The sequence below is a fragment of the Amphiprion ocellaris genome, chromosome 20 (assembly GCF_022539595.1).
Source record: "Amphiprion ocellaris isolate individual 3 ecotype Okinawa chromosome 20, ASM2253959v1, whole genome shotgun sequence".
Taxonomy (NCBI): domain Eukaryota; kingdom Metazoa; phylum Chordata; class Actinopteri; family Pomacentridae; genus Amphiprion; species Amphiprion ocellaris.
In genome coordinates, this window is record NC_072785.1 from 10,294,669 (window position 1) to 10,314,502 (window position 19,834).

At 40.2% G+C, this 19,834-nt stretch overlaps 2 protein-coding genes across 5 annotated transcripts; both read right to left on the minus strand.

Moving 5' to 3' along the window:
* Positions 1–2,895: 2,895 nt before the first annotated feature.
* On the minus strand, positions 2,896–9,663 carry fut9a (fucosyltransferase 9a). Of its 3 annotated transcripts, none has more exons than XM_023277385.3 (4): positions 9,397–9,663; positions 9,190–9,282; positions 7,037–7,280; positions 2,896–6,731 (listed from the first exon to the last, which is right to left on the minus strand). In XM_023277385.3, the coding sequence occupies exon 4, from the start codon at positions 6,721–6,723 to the stop codon at positions 5,641–5,643; it is 1,083 nt and encodes a 360-aa protein (XP_023133153.1). In that variant the 5' UTR covers positions 6,724–6,731; positions 7,037–7,280; positions 9,190–9,282; positions 9,397–9,663; the 3' UTR covers positions 2,896–5,640. The 3 variants fall into 3 exon arrangements, with proteins under 3 accessions (XP_023133153.1, XP_054862017.1, XP_023133150.1); XM_055006042.1 differs by having other exon boundaries at positions 9,393–9,663; XM_023277382.3 differs by having other exon boundaries at positions 9,190–9,663.
* A 2,017-nt stretch (positions 9,664–11,680) lies between these two features.
* Positions 11,681–18,734, minus strand: manea (mannosidase, endo-alpha). Of its 2 annotated transcripts, none has more exons than XM_023277354.3 (5): positions 18,577–18,734; positions 16,536–17,148; positions 15,149–15,258; positions 14,915–14,991; positions 11,681–14,774 (listed from the first exon to the last, which is right to left on the minus strand). In XM_023277354.3, the coding sequence occupies exons 2-5, from the start codon at positions 17,047–17,049 to the stop codon at positions 14,141–14,143; spliced, it is 1,335 nt and encodes a 444-aa protein (XP_023133122.1). In that variant the 5' UTR covers positions 17,050–17,148; positions 18,577–18,734; the 3' UTR covers positions 11,681–14,140. The 2 variants fall into 2 exon arrangements, with proteins under 2 accessions (XP_023133122.1, XP_023133123.1); XM_023277355.3 differs by having other exon boundaries at positions 18,442–18,647.
* Between the last annotated feature and the right edge of the window lie 1,100 nt (positions 18,735–19,834).

A 19,834-nucleotide genomic window follows, 5' to 3' on the forward strand; every position in this document is an offset into this window, starting at 1 on the left:
GGGTTTTTTTGCCAAGCAAAAACAAGCTGGCACCATTATCACCTGTAAAGCTAATGTTTGCTAAAACGTGTTAGCAAACATTTTCCTGCTTACACGTGTTTTCTAACTTTGTCAGTGTGCAGCAGGACTGTAGAAGTTTTCAATGATAACAGCCCAAATTTTCTGGAAGAGCAGTTAGATTGAACCAAAGCAGCTAAGTTAGATACTGGAAAACCAAAAAAAATAAAATAAAAAAATAAAAAAATTAGCTCAAAGATGCTAAACTGCACATTAGATAGGGTTGCCACCCATCCCTTAAAATACGGTATCGTCCTTTATTTGACAATTAATTGTTGCAAATTGTTCCGTATTTTCATAAATGCCCCGTACACGTCTGTCACACACACATCAAAACTGCATAAGGAACAAAATAAAACACAGGAAATACTAAGGGCAGCCAATTTAAACTTCGTAGGACCTACATAGCGAGGACCCGATGCCAGGTCCAGCAGATCACGCTGCACCCGCATGTTTAGAAATGTTTACACCCGAAACTCCACCACGTCCATAGAAGCAAAAACGTTTGCAAATGTACCAACGTGAGTGAGAAGAGAGGAACCACTGGCAATGGGAACAAGGCAAACTGTGTTTTCTGTTGTTCATGGACTGGCTGAAGTAAGGCAGCATCAGGAGACCAACATGTAAGAAACATGAGAACAGAGAGAACCCAACCAGCAGGTCACAGTTTATCATCATCTAATCATCTCCTGAAGTCCATATGGTGAGAGACATCAGTATCTGGTTGTTAATTTACCAGAGGATGCTTATAATCATGCTGATGTGGTCTGTACTCTACAGTATTTTAGTGACTCAATAAATGCCTAAGTTGTTTTTTTTTTTTAAATGCTTTTTAGTTTTTAATAAACATTTAAGAGCCTATATGTAATCAATAAATGGCCTTTGCTTATCTAAAGAAAAACTCACTCAGAACTCTATGTTAACAGCAATAAATAAATCAACAAATAATGCATATACACATAAATAAGTTAATACATTAACTGTGTTAAGATAAGATTTACATTTAGATTTAAAAAAATGTCTGTAGAGAATTTCTTTGTCCAGTTCTCTGCATTCAGTTGTTTATGTTTTTGCAGGATACAGTATTGCTCACTGGTTGCTCATTACATTTTATTTCATTAGTATGGTTTCACTGTTTAAAATGATGCCACTTCTGTTCAGACAGAACCTGTGATCATAAAACAATACAAAATTCTTAGTTCCGTGTTAATAAAGCACTTAAAGCTTTAAGTATGGCTAAATGCTTTTTTCAAAATTAAATATATCACTCCTTAGGTGGTAGTGGCCCCAAGTTCAGTAAAGTTGGAAAGATATTCACAGATTCAGACTTCTGACATCAATAACTCATTAAATATAGGTTATCAAAACATAAACGATGCCTCTTTCCCCTCGTTGTAAGGCAGACAATGTGCTACAAGCCCAGTTTTATCAACAGTAGCTGATTTTCAAGCTGCACAAGTAACATTGATGTCTATGTGCAGCCGGCTGTGTGACGAATGCACAGGAACTGTCTGCAAAACCACTGCAACAGCAAAGAGAGACACAAATATTCAATAACTTCAATCTTGTTCTCTGTAGGTACACAATATGCTACAAGCCCAGTTTTATCAAGTAGCACATTGTGTACCTTATAATGATGGAAAAGAGGCATTGTTTATGTTTTCACAACATATATCTAATGAGTTATTGATGCTGGAAGTCTGAATCTGTGAATATCTTTCCAACTTTACTGAACTGTGGCCCAGAGGAGCCGTGGTGGGCGTCCTTCATTTTCATTTCTGAAAGGTGGCAACCCTAACATTAGAGCTTGGTGGAATTGCAGAGTCAGTGATAAATTATATCATCAGTCATTTGATCCATTGCTGTTGTAATAACATTAATAAGGACATTTTGAGACTATCGTTTACGCAGCTCTGACTTGACTGATGTTCTGTGTTGCATTTAACCAAGCAAATGTGACACCAGCTGCTGAGGACAACGGTCTTCTCCGAGGCACTGTCTTGACATCTATAAACCAGGGAGACAATCCCCCCGCTGCCACCTGAACTTTCACATTAATCCCCAACTGACATGGGTGGATTATTAGCACTGCCGATCCCAGCAACACACGCACTTATCGCACACTTTGACCCGTGGCGTCGAGTGGGGACACTTGACAAGGATGTGTCATCTCTGCATGGTGGAGGGAGACGACTGCAAATACCAGAGTGCTGGTGAGGATATGGGGTAACTAACAACAGCCAGGGGATCGAGGCGTAACCAGCACAACACTCTCCTCCCTCTCATCAATCACTTATCAAGGCTTCTGGATAGCTATTTATACCTCCGCCTGCATTACATGGCACTGTAGAGGAGCAGTGTGGGCAACGACTGTGGAAATTACATTCGATATAGATGCAAGAACGCATGCGAGGTGATGTCGTGTAAAAAATGTGTCGAGAAATCTGTCCAACCTGGAAAAAAATTTCAAGATTGTACAAGACAAGACTTATGTGAAATTTAAAGATGCAGTTTGACATTTTGGGAATGTTTGTACAGTAAATGCCGCCAGCAGCTGCTCAGCTTAGCTTAGCACAGACACTGGAAACAAGTCGAAGCAGCTATATGAGGGATTAAAGGGGTAGTTTTTTATGTGTACAAGTTGTTGCGTTGCTTTTTGTGCTGCTTAAAGCGATTGAGGCTTGTTTTTTGCAATGAATTCATCACAAAAGATGACAGTTGAAGAGATTTTCTCGTCTAAATTTTGGCAGGAGAGCAAGTAAGTGTTTCAAAATGTCGCCACATTCCTCTTGTATCATCAACAAGCATCTCTTTTACAAAAAGCACCGCATGCTCCACTCACGTTTGCTCATTAGTCCATATCTTTATTTTTCTTTTTCACACTATCAGACATCTACAGTTAAAACACAACATTTGGCAAAATACAATGATTTGGCAAAAAACTTGTACTGATTGACTCACTGATTACTTCAGTGCACTGGCAGAAAGAAAAAATAAATAAAAGTGAGAATTTTGGAGAAACCACACACGTAGATTTCATCCCACTCAGTGTTTTTTAAGGACACCAGCGAAATCAGTGCCAGGTCATTCAGTATCCAGAGACATCCTGATTCACTCTCTAGTGCTGTGACACATTCACAGACTCAGAGGAGGAGAGGACGGAGAAGCTACAGCTCCTTGTGTTTGTTTTTGTGCAAAAAAGAGAGAGAAAGAGGATGAAAGAGACAGACAACACGCAGAAAATAAAAAACAAAAATATTAGCTTTTGTTTCTTAAAGTCACCAACCACATTGGACAAAGAAAGCTTTGTTTTCACATGAGATTGGACTGTACAGTATGAAACCATGAGTGGCAGTTTCATAGTTAATCTGCAGGAGAGGCCGAGGTCTTGGATGACAGTTTTTCTGAACTCACAATAGCCTCATCTAAGACCAGCACAGTGAGTCACACAACTCCACATGAATAAAAGTGCTATATCTCTGCTGCATTTTGGCACAACTTTTTCAATTAGGTCATGCCAACAGGATTACCACCAAATACAAATAGAAAAAAATAACTTCTTGAATGTAAAATTGCCTCCCCTGATGAAAACATCCACCTCACAACACTGAAAGCATTGTCTCTGACGTCATTTATCCTTTTCAAGTGTCTCTCTCCTTTCACCTTGATTCACAGCCTCTCCAAGCACCAGGCGTTACTGACGAAGGTACAGCAAAGTCACATTCACTTCCCGACAACACTTGCATGTTATAAAGAGATCTGAACATTAAAAATATATACAACACATTGTTTCTTTTCCCCATGAATGCAAACACCCACTGAAGCTCCCTTGGTCTGCTGCACATACAGGAATGATCTGTGTTAGTGGGCTGGTTTGATCCGACTGATGCTTCAGTTCACTACAAGGTTTATACACAGGTTTCACTATGGCATTTGGAACCATACTCCATAAGAAAAATAATTGAATTCATCCTAATTTACATCAATGGTCCCTTTGACAGTGAAGAAATATCAAAATGATAACCTACATCATGTTTGAGACTTTGACCAAGTAGCCGCCGGCTCATCTTGCATAAAATGTTGACATGGTTTTGCACAGTACTTTCTGTAAAAAACGTAATCGTCATGTCAGTAGCTGCTGAGTGCTGTTAAAATGCATTGTTCAGTGGATTAGCTGTTCATACGACATGTAAAAATGACGCGAAATCTACAGATATTGAGCTGTCTGGTGTTGTAGCGTGATCCCGAGTGTGTTTTGCAGTGCTGTAAACAGGAATGGAAACAAAAAAATTGTCTAGAAACACATCTTTCACATGCAAATGCTTAACTTCCAAACAGCACAGTGGTGTCATGAATCCCAGACAGAAATATGGATAGTCTTGTGATTAGCATAAACCTTTCATATCTTTTACATTTATGATAACATCTGGTGCAAAAAGTTGAAAGAAATATCAGTGTCAGTGGTTAAGGTCACATTATGGAATGAGAGTACAGTACACAGAAAAGTAGATTAATCCAATGATTCACTTGTGTGTTAATTTTGTGCTCCTTCTTGACACTGTAGTCAGACAAAATTGCAGACTTTTTAAATCAAAATGCAACATAATGAGGTGTGTGGGAGTCTCATATTGCAATACAACAGCTCTGTACTGTACTATCATCATCTACATGGGATCAAAATGCACTGTCTGTGACAATGAACAATTCACAACATGATTAAATAGCAGCTTCCCTCTCACAGAGCGGAATCTGCTGTCGGAGGACTACCATGGTGGTAAAGATCAGCATGTGCCATCTGCAACTCTGTCACACGATGACCGTCTGTGTTACTGTACATATGTGAAGATAGGTACCAGTTGGATCAGCAGTAAATGCAAACCTATAAAAATATGAAAAAAGTAAATGACAGCTACATAATCCCAAAAATACACAATATGTACATGATGCTGTTGAACTACTTTCACATTTGAGTTCAGTAAACACTGCATAGGTGACTGCATCACTAGCACAGATGAGATTGTTTTACCGTGTAATGCCTCACTTGAATAAATATTACATAAATATTTTCACTTATACATCAGTCTCCTTCTCGAGCCAACACTTTCCCCGATGCATACCGTGTGCCACTTCATGAAAAGGTGATATTCAAAGAAAAAAACGCAACCTTGGATCATGAATGTTATCCGTCATACAGGAACATTCATACAGTTAAGCAATCGTACTAATAATAGAACCGAAACGTAAAAATAGCAGCAAATGTGGTCATGTTAAGCAACACACGGGTTGAAATAACAATAAGAAATGTAGTGCATCTGTAATTAATAAAAAAATAAATAAAAATAATAAATGAGTAACTTAAAAAGGCAAATTAAGGCTTAGCAAAAATTCACTTGCAAATAAAGAGCAAAAGAAAACAAAAGCTGGACGACTCAGTCCAGTTCAGTTGGGCCACTGAACCAATAGAAAAACACCATTTGGCTGCTCTGGACAGAACAGTAATGAACCTTCAAGTTAACCGAAGGACAAAAATCTTAAAGCACTGCTTCCAACGACATAACAAACACTGCATAGCCCTTCAAAGCACTATCCGCCCCAGTACCACTTGTCAAGGTTATTGAATGCTTTGTACTCCTTGTGCCTACGCAGGTAATCACATGCCAGGCATGTGTGCTCTGCCCAGAAATAGGCCTTCTTTACTTTAAAGTGTCGCCGCCACTCAAAGTACCTGAGGTACATTTCCTCGTTCTTGTCCAGGAGCAGCAGGTAATCGGCCAGCTCCTTGGGCGAGGTGAAGTCGTCCACGTGGATGAAGGCGTCTCCCTGGATAAAGTTCTCGTAGTTCTGCCTGGGCGGGCCGAGAACTACTGGCACTGTCCCGACAGAGAGAGGGTTGTACAGTTTCTCAGTGATATAGTCCTTGTGGATGGAGTTCTCAAAAGCCAGGTAGAACTTACAGCTGGCGATGGTGGGGAAGTAGTCTTGGTCAGAGATGTACTCCCCGAAGGCTTGTCCATACGCGTGAACTTCAATGTGTTTGTACAGCTCATTATAGTATTTTACCCGCACGTGGTCCTGGTTCCAGTTGCTCACGATCCAGCAGATCAGCTTGTTTTTGCTGGGTGGCACAAAGTCCTCCTCGCCCTCTGCTGCTACGATGGACCCATAAGGCACTTCAATGTCAGCATCCTGACGGTAATTCAGAGTCAGATTGAATAAGTTCTCTATCCCGGGAAGCTGGGACGAGTGCGACGGCGACTCCAAGTTCATCCATATCCACTTCTGGAAAGACGGACGCTGGAGCGGCGGCAGGTTTGACAGGTCGGTGCAGATGTCTCGGTGATGGATGACGACCCCATCTGACTTGTTGTAGAGGTTTCTGTCCGCAGTGATGAAGCAACCCTCGATGTTGAAGAGGGAGCTGCAGACGCTCAGGTCGTAGGTTTGTCCGAAGGGCCAGAGCCAGATGAGCACTGTGGTGACGTTTTTGTCGCTCTTGGTGGAGAAAAGGTTCTTGACCCGGTCTGTGGATACTGTCGACTCTACGGGACCAGATAACCAGCTGGTAGATGGTTTAAAATACATCAAAAACAGAGTCACAAAGCATCCCAGGATGAAAGTGCCGAGCAGAAGGGGTCGTAGGATTCTGTGGAAAGGTGCAGATGACATACTCTGTCCTGCGAAGGGCAAAACCAAAGAGAAAAAGGCAGAATAAAGTCAGGATGCAGCATCAAGACTAATTACCTAATCGTGTACAGACCTTGTACATTATCATCAGGTATTAATAATGTCTATTACACTGCACCATTTACTCTGAGCATCATTTGTACCTCAGCTAAATACATCTGCATGTAAACCGAGCACTCCTATTCTTGCTTAAATCAATGAATACACAATCTTCTATGCAAACGGCACCCAGCACTTTGGATCAATGCTCATAAAGAAAAAAATGACAGCTCCTCAATCACAATATGATACAAACCTTGTGGATTTGACTGAATGCTGAAATCCAAGCAAGAGTGAAGGCTGAGGGAATCGGAGGGAACAGTTCCTACATCAGATCGACGGTTGGATCAATCTCCGCTGTGATTCTGGGCTCATAGAAAAAACCTCGCAGTTCACCGCTAAGAGACGATTCTTTGCTCTTAAGCAGAATAATAATGACCCCTAATGATCTAATGAGGTGTGTTTGATCTCGAATGTACAGGTCTTCCTAATGATGCCTCCTTTATGTGAGCAGAAAAAGAGGAAGAGAATCAGAGAGAATAAATTAGACAAAGAAGAGGGAAATAAAACATGATATCACCATAGGTAAACAAAAACATGTCTAGAGGTTACGTGCAGAGATAAGCTTCACCTGCATAAAGACATTGGTGAATTTGCATAAGGAAATGTCGAAAGAGAATCTGAATAAATTAGGTAAAGTCAAGGGAAACAAAACCACACACCACCAACGGAAAAAAACCATGTCTACAGGTCATGTGCAGAAATAAGCTTCACCTGCATGAACAAATACGTCAATTTGTTTTTAAAAATGACCATCGCTTTCAATGTTTTTTCAAAAATAGTCATCTAATCTTGGATTTTATTGGACATTTTGTAGTTAAACATGGATGTAAGCTCCCATCTGTTATTAGTGCTTGCCATATTCTATGTATTGTAAGGGAATGCTGCCATCTTAAGGCTGAGGGGAGCAGTCAGGCCCCCTGCCTCCCCAGCTCTCTGTGCTCAACACACCTGCATGTTGCATAAAGAGGCCATACAAGCAGATTGAGATGCCAAGTGCAAGAATTAACCTTGAGGCATGGTTTTGTTCTTCCCATGCATCACTGAAGTACATCTGATTTAATAACACCGTGGCATTTTTTTAATGTGCAATATCCAATATGCATCCATCATCTTTGACTTTTGGTGCACCCAAAGGCTCCATGAACCAGGGTCAGATGAGTGTAACTCCTTTAAAAGGCTTGTAGTATCAGTACATTTTCATGTAGGCAAATCCTCTTACAATGCTTTCTGTCAGCAGCAGCGATAAGCTCTTGGAGAGGATGCAAATCCATGCAAACCTTATGTATCGGTGTCAATTATGTAAAACACACCCGGAAAGGATGAACTTTAGAGCGAATGATCAAATCAAGCCTATTAAATATTAACTGTGTGGTGAAGTTGCAGTGTCTCCATGGTGATGCTGCTAAGGTCAGAGTTTAATATGTGAAGAGGGAATGTGGCTCGCAGTGTTTTGGTTTTCCATCTCTGTGCACTGACATAAAAAATGAGACCGCAGTGAGACTCCAGCACTCATTCACATTTTAAACAACATAGCTGCGGTTTTTAGGTAAATGCATTGTGATGGATTTGGGACACGGAAAGAGCACCGCATGGGTGAGTAGTCTGCAGCGAGAGCTACGTTTGAAATGACTGGAGAGAATCAAAAATCAGAGAGAGAGAGAGAGAGAGAGAGAGAAACGCAGACATAATTTGGCAGCAGAGATGCATCAAATCCCAAATGGGAGCTTTTTAGTAACAGGTAGGGCAAAAGGGGGCAAACAAGAGATGTCCAGCAAATGTGCATCTTTTTTTTTTCTCTTTTTCTTGCAATGATTTTTTTCTGTCAGGAGGTCTGTGCTGACTGGGAAAAGGGACACTCCATCCCAGGTGAGAATTCATTTCCAGCCAAGTGAGCACTGAAGGTCATTTTAAGACGTGATGCTACACTGGAGCCACTCTTTTTTTTTTCTTTTTTTTTTTTAAATGGTTGTCTTTTTTATTTTGGCATGACACTGCATTGAAGTTAATGGGAATCATGGGGATTCAGTGGAATATATGTTGACTTTGCACCAAAAAGTGCAAATAATAATAATAATAGCGCAGATAATAGCGCTGGGAATGTACAGCACACAGCTAAGAGTGCATTTTTTCCACATTAATGGTATTCGACTTAACATGTAAAACTGCAGTGTGAAAACAAACATCCAAAGGAGGGGGACAAAAATGAGAAGCCACCGGTTTTTATCGCACAGTAGGGATGGTTTAATTAGCTGGTGGAGGATTTGATGTTAAAAATCAGGTGCCGTTGCTCAGCCATTGGGTGCAGGAGAGAAGGGGAAAAAAACACAGCCATGCATTTTTACTCACCATCTCGACAGGCGTGAGTCAAAATAGAGCTTTCTTCTCATTTCCTCTCGGAGATCTTCTTTAAAGACGCCTTGCAACATGACGGAAGATGCGCTTGGAATACATCAAAAAATAAAATAAAAAAACAGCCCGAGCCGTGTTTGCAGCAGTAGATCTCACATCCATCGTCTCGATCCTGCAAAAAAAAAAAAAAAAGATGATACCTACTGTAGTAATGTGCGCTGCTGTATCTTCTTCTCCTTCCTCGCTGCTGCTGCTGCTGCTGCTGCACACCGACGCAGAGAATGATGGAGGAGAAGAGGAAAAAAAAAAGAGAAAAAAAATTGGCGGCTACCCCGTCAGCCTGCTCACTACATTCATGGCTTCGGTGTGTGATGAGGAGGAGGAGGAGGAGGAGGAGGAGGAGGAGGAGGAGGAGGAGTAGGAGGAGGAGGAGGACGCCATGTATGCTCAGGGATGTGATGCGATGTGGAATAATTCCCTGCTGGCTGCCCATGCGCTACCTTGCTCTGTTTACCGTCAATGCAGCTGCTGCGGGGCTGTGGCGGATCTCCACGGTGTGTGTGTGTGTGTGTGTGTGTGTGTGTGTGTGTGTGTGTGTGCGCGCGTGTGAGTGTGTGTGAGTGGGAGACGTGATGCCCAGATTCCAGCATATTACCGCTTTAATCACCTGCTTAAGGTTCGCATTTGGATAAACAGGTGAATCATCAATCTGCTGCGAGGAATCCAAAAGGTTAAAGCAACGTGCGCGGTGGAGAGCTCGAACCGCCGCTCAGTGGTGACGAAAACGCAAATCAAACAGTGCATTTATGCAGATGGATTAATTCTTTTCCTATCATCCGAGGCTGGATGCTGCAACTAAGCAACGCCTCGATCAATAAAGGAGGTTAAATTCCCCCACAAAGAGGCTCGCAAACGTGGTTTGCAGCATTAAACATGCTGAGTGATGTCTTCCAGCTCCTTAATTAATCATTTAAAGAGGCCCCTCTAATGATTTAATGTTGTACTTCCACAAAGTTGGACGACTTGTTAGAGACTCATTTAAAAATGCATGATCAAAAGTGAAACTGCAGAGTAATAGTAACAGAATAATCAATCATTTTCAAAACACGTTACAGAGTGCTTTGCAATGGGCAGCAAATGAATCATCAAGTTTAAAGGCAGGAAAAAAATGGTTTCTATGGAAAACCAATGTAGGAAAAGAAAGGTAATAATATATACTATATTATAAATAAAAGAACTATAAAATACCTTTCCAGGATAGGTATAATAAATAAAAGACAGTTAAAGAATATGAAAACTCATGTAAAATCCGGAAAGGCTCGCCAGTAAAAGTAAGTTTTAAGAAGGGATTTAAAAGACATCACCGACTTGGCCGACCGGATGTCCTTGGGCACACCGTTCCAGAGCTTGACTGCAAATGTCCTGTCCCCTTTGGTTTTCAGTCGGGCTCCTAAAACAGACAAAAGACCCCTGCTCAAAGAGCGTGCTAGAAATATAGCTTGAAGAAAGGCCACGACAGGCTTTGAAAGTAAATCAGTAAACTCTTAAAATCTATCCTGAAACATACTGGAAGGCAGTGTAAGGAGGCTAAAACTGGAGTGATAAGGTCACGTCTCTTGAGCTGAGTTCTGTAGAATCTGGAAGCCTAATTTCTGAACCATTTTATGGGTTTAAAAAACAGACTTTTGAAGAGTCACGTTTTTAAAAAGGATGGACCCTGTCACAACTCCCCATTTACCCATTTTCTTATCCGAAGTCGGGTCAGCAGGCTAAGCAGGGCGTCCAGATGTTCCTCTCCAGAGGTCAGTTCAGATGTAATCCTTTCAGTGAGTTCTGGGTTCGCCTCAAGGTCTCCTCCCAGTTAGACGTGACCAAGGGGTCACCTAAACAGATGCTAGAACCACCTCTACAATTCTACCATTTCTTTTAGCAGACGCTTTTATCCAAAGCGACATGCGTCTGAGAGTAGATACAACACAAGGATCTAACCTCACCTCAGTTGACATCTTTAGATGTGAAAGTGACTTTACTCTGATTTCTCACCCTATCTCTAAAACCAGACACAGCCACTCTACAAAAAAAATAATTTTTGACTTGGCTGATTACTGTGGCCGATATTTGGTATTTTTCCGATTATCGGTATCTGTATTTTTATTTGCAGATTATTGATACATTAAATGTGCAAGGGTTAGGGTTAGGTTTCAGGACTCTGTGGTCTCAGAAATGTCTCAAGCAGAAACTGCAAAAACTGAACAAGAAACACAACCCGTTGCCACAAACGAGGAAGTTAGCTACTTTCACTGTGGCCAAGGCTATGCTAATGGCTAGTGGCTAAGTTAGAAGGCAGCCACAGATTACCCTGAAACAGAGTCCGAAAGACAATAATTAATAACGCTTTAAGATATGGACTTCAAAAGGCAATAAATGTGATAGAAGAGTATAATATTAAGAAATTAGAGAAGAACACTGCAGGAGAAAAACTGATCAGTCTCAGTCGATCCCATACAAAAAGAAGGGAGCGTCCTCATTTAATCACTCCTATTTCTGTCTTACATATTCAGTTATAAGGGCTGCACAGTGGATCAGTGGTTAGCTCAGATGCCTTGCAGCTAGTAGATCCCAGATCCACATCCTGGCCTGGGCCTGGGATCTTTCTGCATGGAGTTTGCATGTTCTCCCTGTGCATGCGTGGGTTTTCTTTGGGTACTCCGGCATACAGTCCAAAAACATGCTGCGGTTAATTGGTGACTCTAAATTGTCTGTAGGTGTGAATGAGAGTGTGCTTGCTTGTCTGTGTATGTAGCCCTGTAATAGACTGGTGACCTGTCCAGGGTGTTTCCTGCATTCACCCTAAGTCAGCTGGGATAGTCTCCAGCCTCCCGTGACCCCAATGAGGATTAAACAGTGTGTAGATAATGGATGGATGTTCAGTTATAGACACCCTTATTAAAGAAGAAGCCTAGTCATTAATGACAAGGCCACTGCTATCACATGCTGTTAAAACATTACAGCTAATGTGTATCGTTTCCAAATATTGGTTATCGGCCTTTCTTGATCACCAATAATTAGTATTGGCGCCAAAAAAACCCATATCGATCCATTTTGCCTCCACGTGTGAACAAAATCCTTCACTTGGGCAACTCAAACTCAACCAGGAATGAGCGATCCAACAAATTCCCAGCAGAGAAACCGTCGCAGATTGACTCTCAATCTTTCACAAAGCAGTCAGTGTCCTGCATAATAACAAGGCAAGGTTATTGGGGGCTTCTGGTACAAATGAGACATGAAATACATCCAAGGTGCCCAGTTGGAGGAACAACTGTCTGATTCTGACGATAAAGCCTGACAGTAGGTAAAGAAACATCTGGATAAGCCGCAGTCAGTGTTGAAACAAGCACTGTGGACAGATTGAGTTCAAATTGGGCACACTCAGTAAAAAGGGAAGTTTGGATAAAAAAGCAGCACACATGTTGCCAGCTGTTAAGCATCAGGGTGGAAATATTCTGCTTTGAGCTTATGTGGCTGCCGGTGGCACAGGAAATACTGCCAGGATAGCTGGGTGAATGGATTCCAATGAATATTAGAAAATTCTGGATGCAAATCTGATGCAGCAAGTCAAGAAAAAAATGAATGTGAAAAGAGGCTGGCTTTACAAGTGACCTTAAAATTGACCAAGTTCAAGAAATGCAAGACAGCATAAAAATATCTTGAAGCGGTCCGCAAGGCTGGCTCAATTCAATTTTCAATTCAATTTTATTTATATAGCGCCAATTACAGTCAAATTGTCTCGAGACGCTTTACAGAACCCATATGCCTGACCCCCAGAGCAAGCCAAAAGGCGACAGCGGCAAGGAAAACACCCTTTTAACAGGGAAAAAAACCTCGAGCAGAACCCGGCTCTAATGTGGGGGAACCATCTGCTGCTGGCCGGGCGGGTTGAGAGGGACAGAAGAGGTAGAGAGGTAGAGGTAGAGGGGTAGAGGTAGAGATAAAGAGGTGGGGGGGTGGGACACAAGGACCATAAAACACAGCCACACATCTGCAGCATCCAGATCAAAAATCAAAGAGTTACGAATAGAATGACTGTTATCTGGCTATAAAAAAGTGTTTTTACATCTGCCAACTTCCGTTTTAGCATCCATTTGCTGCAGTGGTTGTGTCTACTTCAGGTCAAAAACAAAATATGTAATTTATCCAGACATACCAAATCAGAGAGGTGTTCGGTTTGCTGAGACGATGAGAACAAACGCTTTCACACCATGACAACATGTACCACAGTGGGAGAGAAGGTAATCTATTGCACAGATAAAAATAATCTTGTTTTCTCAGCTACAAATCTGTTTCAATAACTGAACTGCTATCTTGTCATCCCTCGGCTGTTTGCATCACTATGACTCATCTTAAGATTTCAGACTGACGTGCCTTTGAAAAACACCAAGATGTACGTTGTTTTTTTCTTCTACTGTATTTTGGGCCAAGGCCAAGTTGAAAGCAGGGCGAGGCAACAGCTTTATACCACCAGTCTGCTTTGTTTACTTGTGTCTTTCCTCCTTTCCAGAGTGGACTTTATTTTCTATTGAGGTTTAATATAGTCACAGATCACAAAGAGGCAAAACATGCCTATGCAGTTTCAGATGAATATGGTAGACAGTGTTAAAACATGCTAATTATGTTAGGAATCCCGGAAAATGTAAGGCTGGGTAAACAAGAGGCAATAAGACAGCAGTTGAAGTAGCAAAAAAAATCACTAAAGTGCAAAAGAAAAAAAATACATCACTGAAGCCAAAATGAAGTAATTAAGTAGTTCACTTGTGTGTGTCTTTGCAAATCATTTGGCTTCTCTCATACTGTTATTCATCATTTGCATTTTGTTGTGCATTCTACAACTACAACTTCATTTCATTTAATTACCACCGTGAATAAACATTTGCTATGGCTCGTATTCAAGTCATTCCTGCCACCTTCGTCGTTCACCACCAAATATTGCGGCCCATTTGCGAGTTATCTCCAGGTAGATTGTTGGCTTATTGGGCAGATAGTCCAGATACACGGTTTGGCTTGTTTTGGGAATCGCCATTTCAATCTGAGTCCCCTCGTGCCACTCATTAAAAGACGTGATGGAGATAAAATCAGGCCTGGCCTCTAACGCAGCACTCAGTGAGGTTTCATAGTATTTGCCGTTGATGCGGTTTCGAGTGTTTTGGAAGTTCCAAGGCCGAATGCTTGTGTCGATATATCCTGGGCCCACACTTGGAATGAATATCAGGTTGTTATCGTCACAGAAAGCTTTAATAGCAGCCCAGTTACGCTGAGTGGACCCATAGGAAAAACCATTAGTAGCAAAGTAGGTGTAAACACCATCGAACCCTGCAGTCAGGATATCCCTCTTATGCTTCTCTTCAACCAGCAGGGCGACGAAGATGCCGTCATACGGGGTATCCCTGATGCTGGTACTCTCCGTGTGCTTCAGTAGTTTGGCCCACTGCTCCGAGTTCATCAAATATGAGTCATACACATAAAAGAGTGGAAGGAGTTTGCCAGTGTTGGTCCGGTACTTGAAAAATGCAGGGTGCTCTCCATATCTGAGGAGATCAGATCAGATCATATAAACAGAATAAAAGATATCAACGGAATATAAAGAAACACACTGATGACTGACTGATGTAACGAGTCGTGGCAGAATGACGTCCGACTGACACCGAAGAAACGCATCGATACTCACTTCTCGATGATGTATTTGACATTAGTGAACATGTTGACTTCATCTCTTCCTTGGTAAGGTTCAATATGAAAAGCCACCTGTAAGTACAGAAAGAAGCTCTGCATCATTTTTACGTAAAGGCTGAGTACAAACACAAACATTCTGATCAATTTTTTTGGATATTAAAGATGATTTTAAAGGAACCAGTCATTCAAAACAACCATGTCATAAATTCATTGCAATCTTAATACAGACCTTAATATGGTATTTATGTGCCACCTCCAGCAGCAAAGGCACAATGTCATCTGTTGGTTCACCGTTATCATCCTTCATGTTAGGAGGATACCAGGAAACAGCAACGACACCTGGGAATAAGTACAATAACTCTAACGTGAATATAAGAGCTGGCTGATACCAAACATTCAGATGACTGACAGGATTTATTTTTAAATGTATATTAAGTATATATAAGTTATTAGAGTTCTTTTCTAATATCAACATTTTCCTGTGAATCACATCTTAAATTATTAAAGTTGTTAACCAAATAGAAATTAATTTTAGAGACTGAAGGCTCTTTAGTTTTGCTGCTTATTATCACTGCATTATTTATTATACCATACACATTACAGGGCTGGGTAGTCATTCAGTATTGTAAGCATTATCGACAAATACAACACAACCCTCTGAGCTGCTTACGATGAAAGGGAACAAAATCAGCTGAACACAAACAGACATTTTTTTTTTTACAGAGTAGGTTTTTCTTTAGACTCAATGCATTACAGTGGAACAGAGTGAACTGCATCAAAGATCAGTTTATTGTAAATGTGATTTCACATACATTACCTGTTTCGTAGGACATACTGTTACTGAAAATATTCTAATAAATGCCGTTGTTGCTATTGATTGCAATAGAGATGCACTAACGTTCTCTGCCAATGATGACTCTGATATCTCAACTATAGTTGGGCAACCTGGCAAAAAGATCATATCACTATTTTTATTTAATCGAACTCATTGGATTATATGATTAATTGTGCATATGGATGCTTGCATACAAATCCTGTCACTTCCACTCAAAGCTAAAAGCCCAGATCGCAAATCCCTGCATCCTGGTTTAAATCAGATTTTATTCAGAAAGTTATGAGTCGCCCATCATGCTGTCTTCCGTTTACAAAATACACTACAGCTCCAAGATGCACAGTGTGTCCAATGAGCATGGTCATAGTTGTGTCACAACCAATCACAGCGCTACTGTTGGCTGATATAATGAAGTGATTTGTACAAATCCTCTGAAAAACAAATGATATGCCAGATTAAGATAGTCCACTTTATAAGATCATCAGGTCACTCACCAATGAGCTCAACTCAATTTACAAGCAACTAGTCTCAAAACAGTGCTGTCATTTATACCAAACTGAACACCTGCTGAATCAGTGGGATCGTTATTATTTCAGGTAATATGAGGCAAGGACTTGCTGTGGCACTCTTTGACAGCTTGCAGTGACCAAACAATTCTAACTCATAGCAGAAAGAGAATAACACAATATCATGATATCATCACAAGCCTGTTTTGTTGGAAAAAATACCTGATTTTGAATTACATTCAAGCCTGAACAGAAACTCCGATTCATTGTTGTCTTACCAATGGCGGCTGTACGCAGCTGCTGCATGTGAGCCTCTATAATGGAGGGGTCCCTGGAACTGTAAGCACCTAAAGAGGGATAAAAATTGGCCCCAATGTCATCAGGTGGGCTGTGCCTCCCCTGTGGATATCCCTGAGCTACCTTAAAGTCCCAGTGTGGCAGCTGCGGGTGGTCCCAGTGGATGTATTTGCCATCGAACTTGGGGCTTCCAAACCAGGTGTAATAGAAGGCGTGGAGATAGTAGTTGGGAGGAGGGAACTTCCTCAGTGCAGCCTGCAGCTCTGCATCCTTGTCTGACTTGTTAGCGTCATTCATTTTGGTGTCATCAGGTTTATTGTTGTTGTTTCTCTGGACGTCTGGATCATTCTGTCTCTCCAGAAACAGCTCAATGCCTCCTTGGCTGGTGAAAGGAGAGTCCTCTGGTGTGAGTGCCTTTAAAACTACTGTTATAACAAGTACAAGCAAAACTAAGGCAATTAATGTGATGCAAGATTTGCGCCTAAACCTTGCCATTCTTCAGTCAGTGCTTGAGGCTTTCCATAGTTCATCGTTGAAACGGCAGTGAGGTACTGTTGTTGCACAGGCTGCCATTGAGGTGTGTTTCACTTCAGCCTGGAGGTTTGAAGAAACAATACATATGACAAAGTTACCAAAGGGCTGCAACCACGATCATTTCCTAAATGACTCCTCTAATTATCGGTTGGTCTGTAATAGGTCAGATGCACATTTGAATTATTCACAGCCCAAAGTAATATCTTGGAATCCCTTGATTTGTTTGTATCACTAACACCCCAAACGCAAAAAAATAATATTCAGTTTAGGGCTTAAACTAAGAAGTCATTTTTTGATTAATCATTTTATCTATAAAACTGTGGCAAGTGTCCATCACAATTTTAAGGATGTCTTTAAACATCTAGCTCAAAACTTTGATATATTTTTTTCTAATTAACTATAAAAATGAAACAAGGAAAAAGAGCTTTTTTTTCTTGCTTGAAATGTGGGTTTAGTTATTGACTGATTATGAAAAAAATGGCAGTTTATCTTGTTCCCAGTGATGAAAGAATTAACTAATCCACTGTGACAGCTCTTATGTATTTTACAATAACATAAGGCACGGGAAAGCATCAAGTTCACACATTTAGGAGGATGCAAGGTAAAAAAATAAATAAATGTTTGGGATTCAATTTGATAAAAACAATAATGAAAACTGTTTCCTATCAATGCCCTGTGAATTGATTTATCCTTTAAACTGCACAGAAAATGCAAGAAAGTAGGAAACAATAATTTTCTAATTGCAATTAGAAATCTCAACGGCTGCAATTTAGATAATACTTTATTTTTTAAAAACACTACTTTATTTAACTTGCAATACTTAGAAGCAGCTCCTGAACCATGAATTACCAAAATATGTCAGTGTCAGAGATTGTTAACTGAAAGGTCCAACTTTCCTATTTTCTTATTGGAACTATTATTTTTGTTGTAAGTAATATTACTTTATGTTTTCAATGTAACACAGTCACAGATTTTGTGATAAAAAAAAACTATTCCATTTCAAAAATGCATACTAGCCACATGCTCTACATACAAATTCTCATACTCGCATTAGACTATACATTAATACAATGCTGGTTTCTCGTGTGGTAGAGCTCCCTCACGTTTTAAATCAATTACACAACAAATATTGAAGTGCAGCTCTATAAAATAAAGGCATTATTTGGTATTTGTTAGACATCTTCCTTTGTCCCTAGAAAGCAGGAACACAAAGGCAGACAGAGCTGCCTACAATGGGGCGTTGAATGTCAGAAATACAGTAATATAGAGTTACAGTACGCCCTCTATGCTCCTCCACATAATGCAGCTGTAAACACCATATGAACAAGCTAACATTAGCTCCTTCAACTCTACCTGCACTGAACTTTAGACTTGTCAACAGCAGCCGTACACGACGCGAATACAAAGGTCTATCCTCCGTCAGTCGAATTGTAAATACAGTTAAAATTAAAACTAAAAGTGCAATATAATGTCAAACACTAAACACACCCAGTAGAACGGCTCTTCATGAATTATTTTCGCCGTATGAAATGCAGAGGACGGGACACGGACCGCACTTCTGGTTCACCAGCTCGTCCTGGGAAGTGGCACAGATCCACAAACGCTCTGATAAAGTAAAAACCGCCTGCTGAGACTCATCCGTGTTATTTGCAAATCTGATTTTTACGGTCCGCGTCTTCAGCAGTCAACAATAGTCACAAGAGCGGCTGAACTGAGCCCCAGTGACCGCTGCTGCCCCCAGTCGGTGGGAAGGTGAATTACATCAAAGCAATCCAGCGTTGGGCTCATTCCATCCAAAATCATTGCATATATAGCACATTCTATCAGGAATGTACTAAATATCAATAAAAAAAGTTGACATAAATATATATATATATATATATATATATAAAAAATAAAATTTGAGTTGCTGATATTAAAAATGTCAGTGAAAAAGTTAACTCTGAGGCATGCTGTCATTGTATCGCATGTCATTTCTATTGTAATGAAAATACAAGAACAATATGATTATGTTTGTAAACTACAAATTCCAGGCTTTTATATGATATATAACATGTTGTGATTGCTATGAGTGAAATGGCTACAATAGCCATGTCAATTTTCAGCAAAAAAAGAACCGAAAAATTGGTGGAGAAAATTGCATTTTGGGGTAAAGTAAAAATTGCGTCAAAAATTATAGTGGGAATGAATTATTTTACTGTTACCACTTAAAGTCTCATTTAGGACATCATAAAGGTTAAAAAAATAGGTGGCATTTTGTGTGATAAAATTTTCTGATTTGACAGAAAACTTTATTGCACAAATTATATATATTTAGCCAAAAAATTAGGATACAAAAATGAAAAATAAGCCCATATTATTATTATTATCATCATTATTATTATTATTGTTATTAGTAGTAGTAGTAGTATATATTTGTTATAATTAAATTAAGATAAAATGTCATTATTGCCAAATCTTTTGCCAGATATTGCTCAGAAAATTTATTTTAATGAAAAAAAGAAATACATAAGAGGGAGTTCAGTGTTTGGGGTTTACATGTTGTTATTGTGGTTTATGTTAGTGTTAATGTTATGTTGTCAGGACCGTGAGTGTGGAGTGTAGTTTGTTTAATGTCTTCCTGCTACATTTCCTGTATGGTGTGTTCACTATGTGTTAAATTAAAAGTACCTGCCAGTTGCAGATTGCATAAAAAACAAATATCCTTTCTCCAGCGTTGTATTTCTGTGGAACTCGCCACAATATC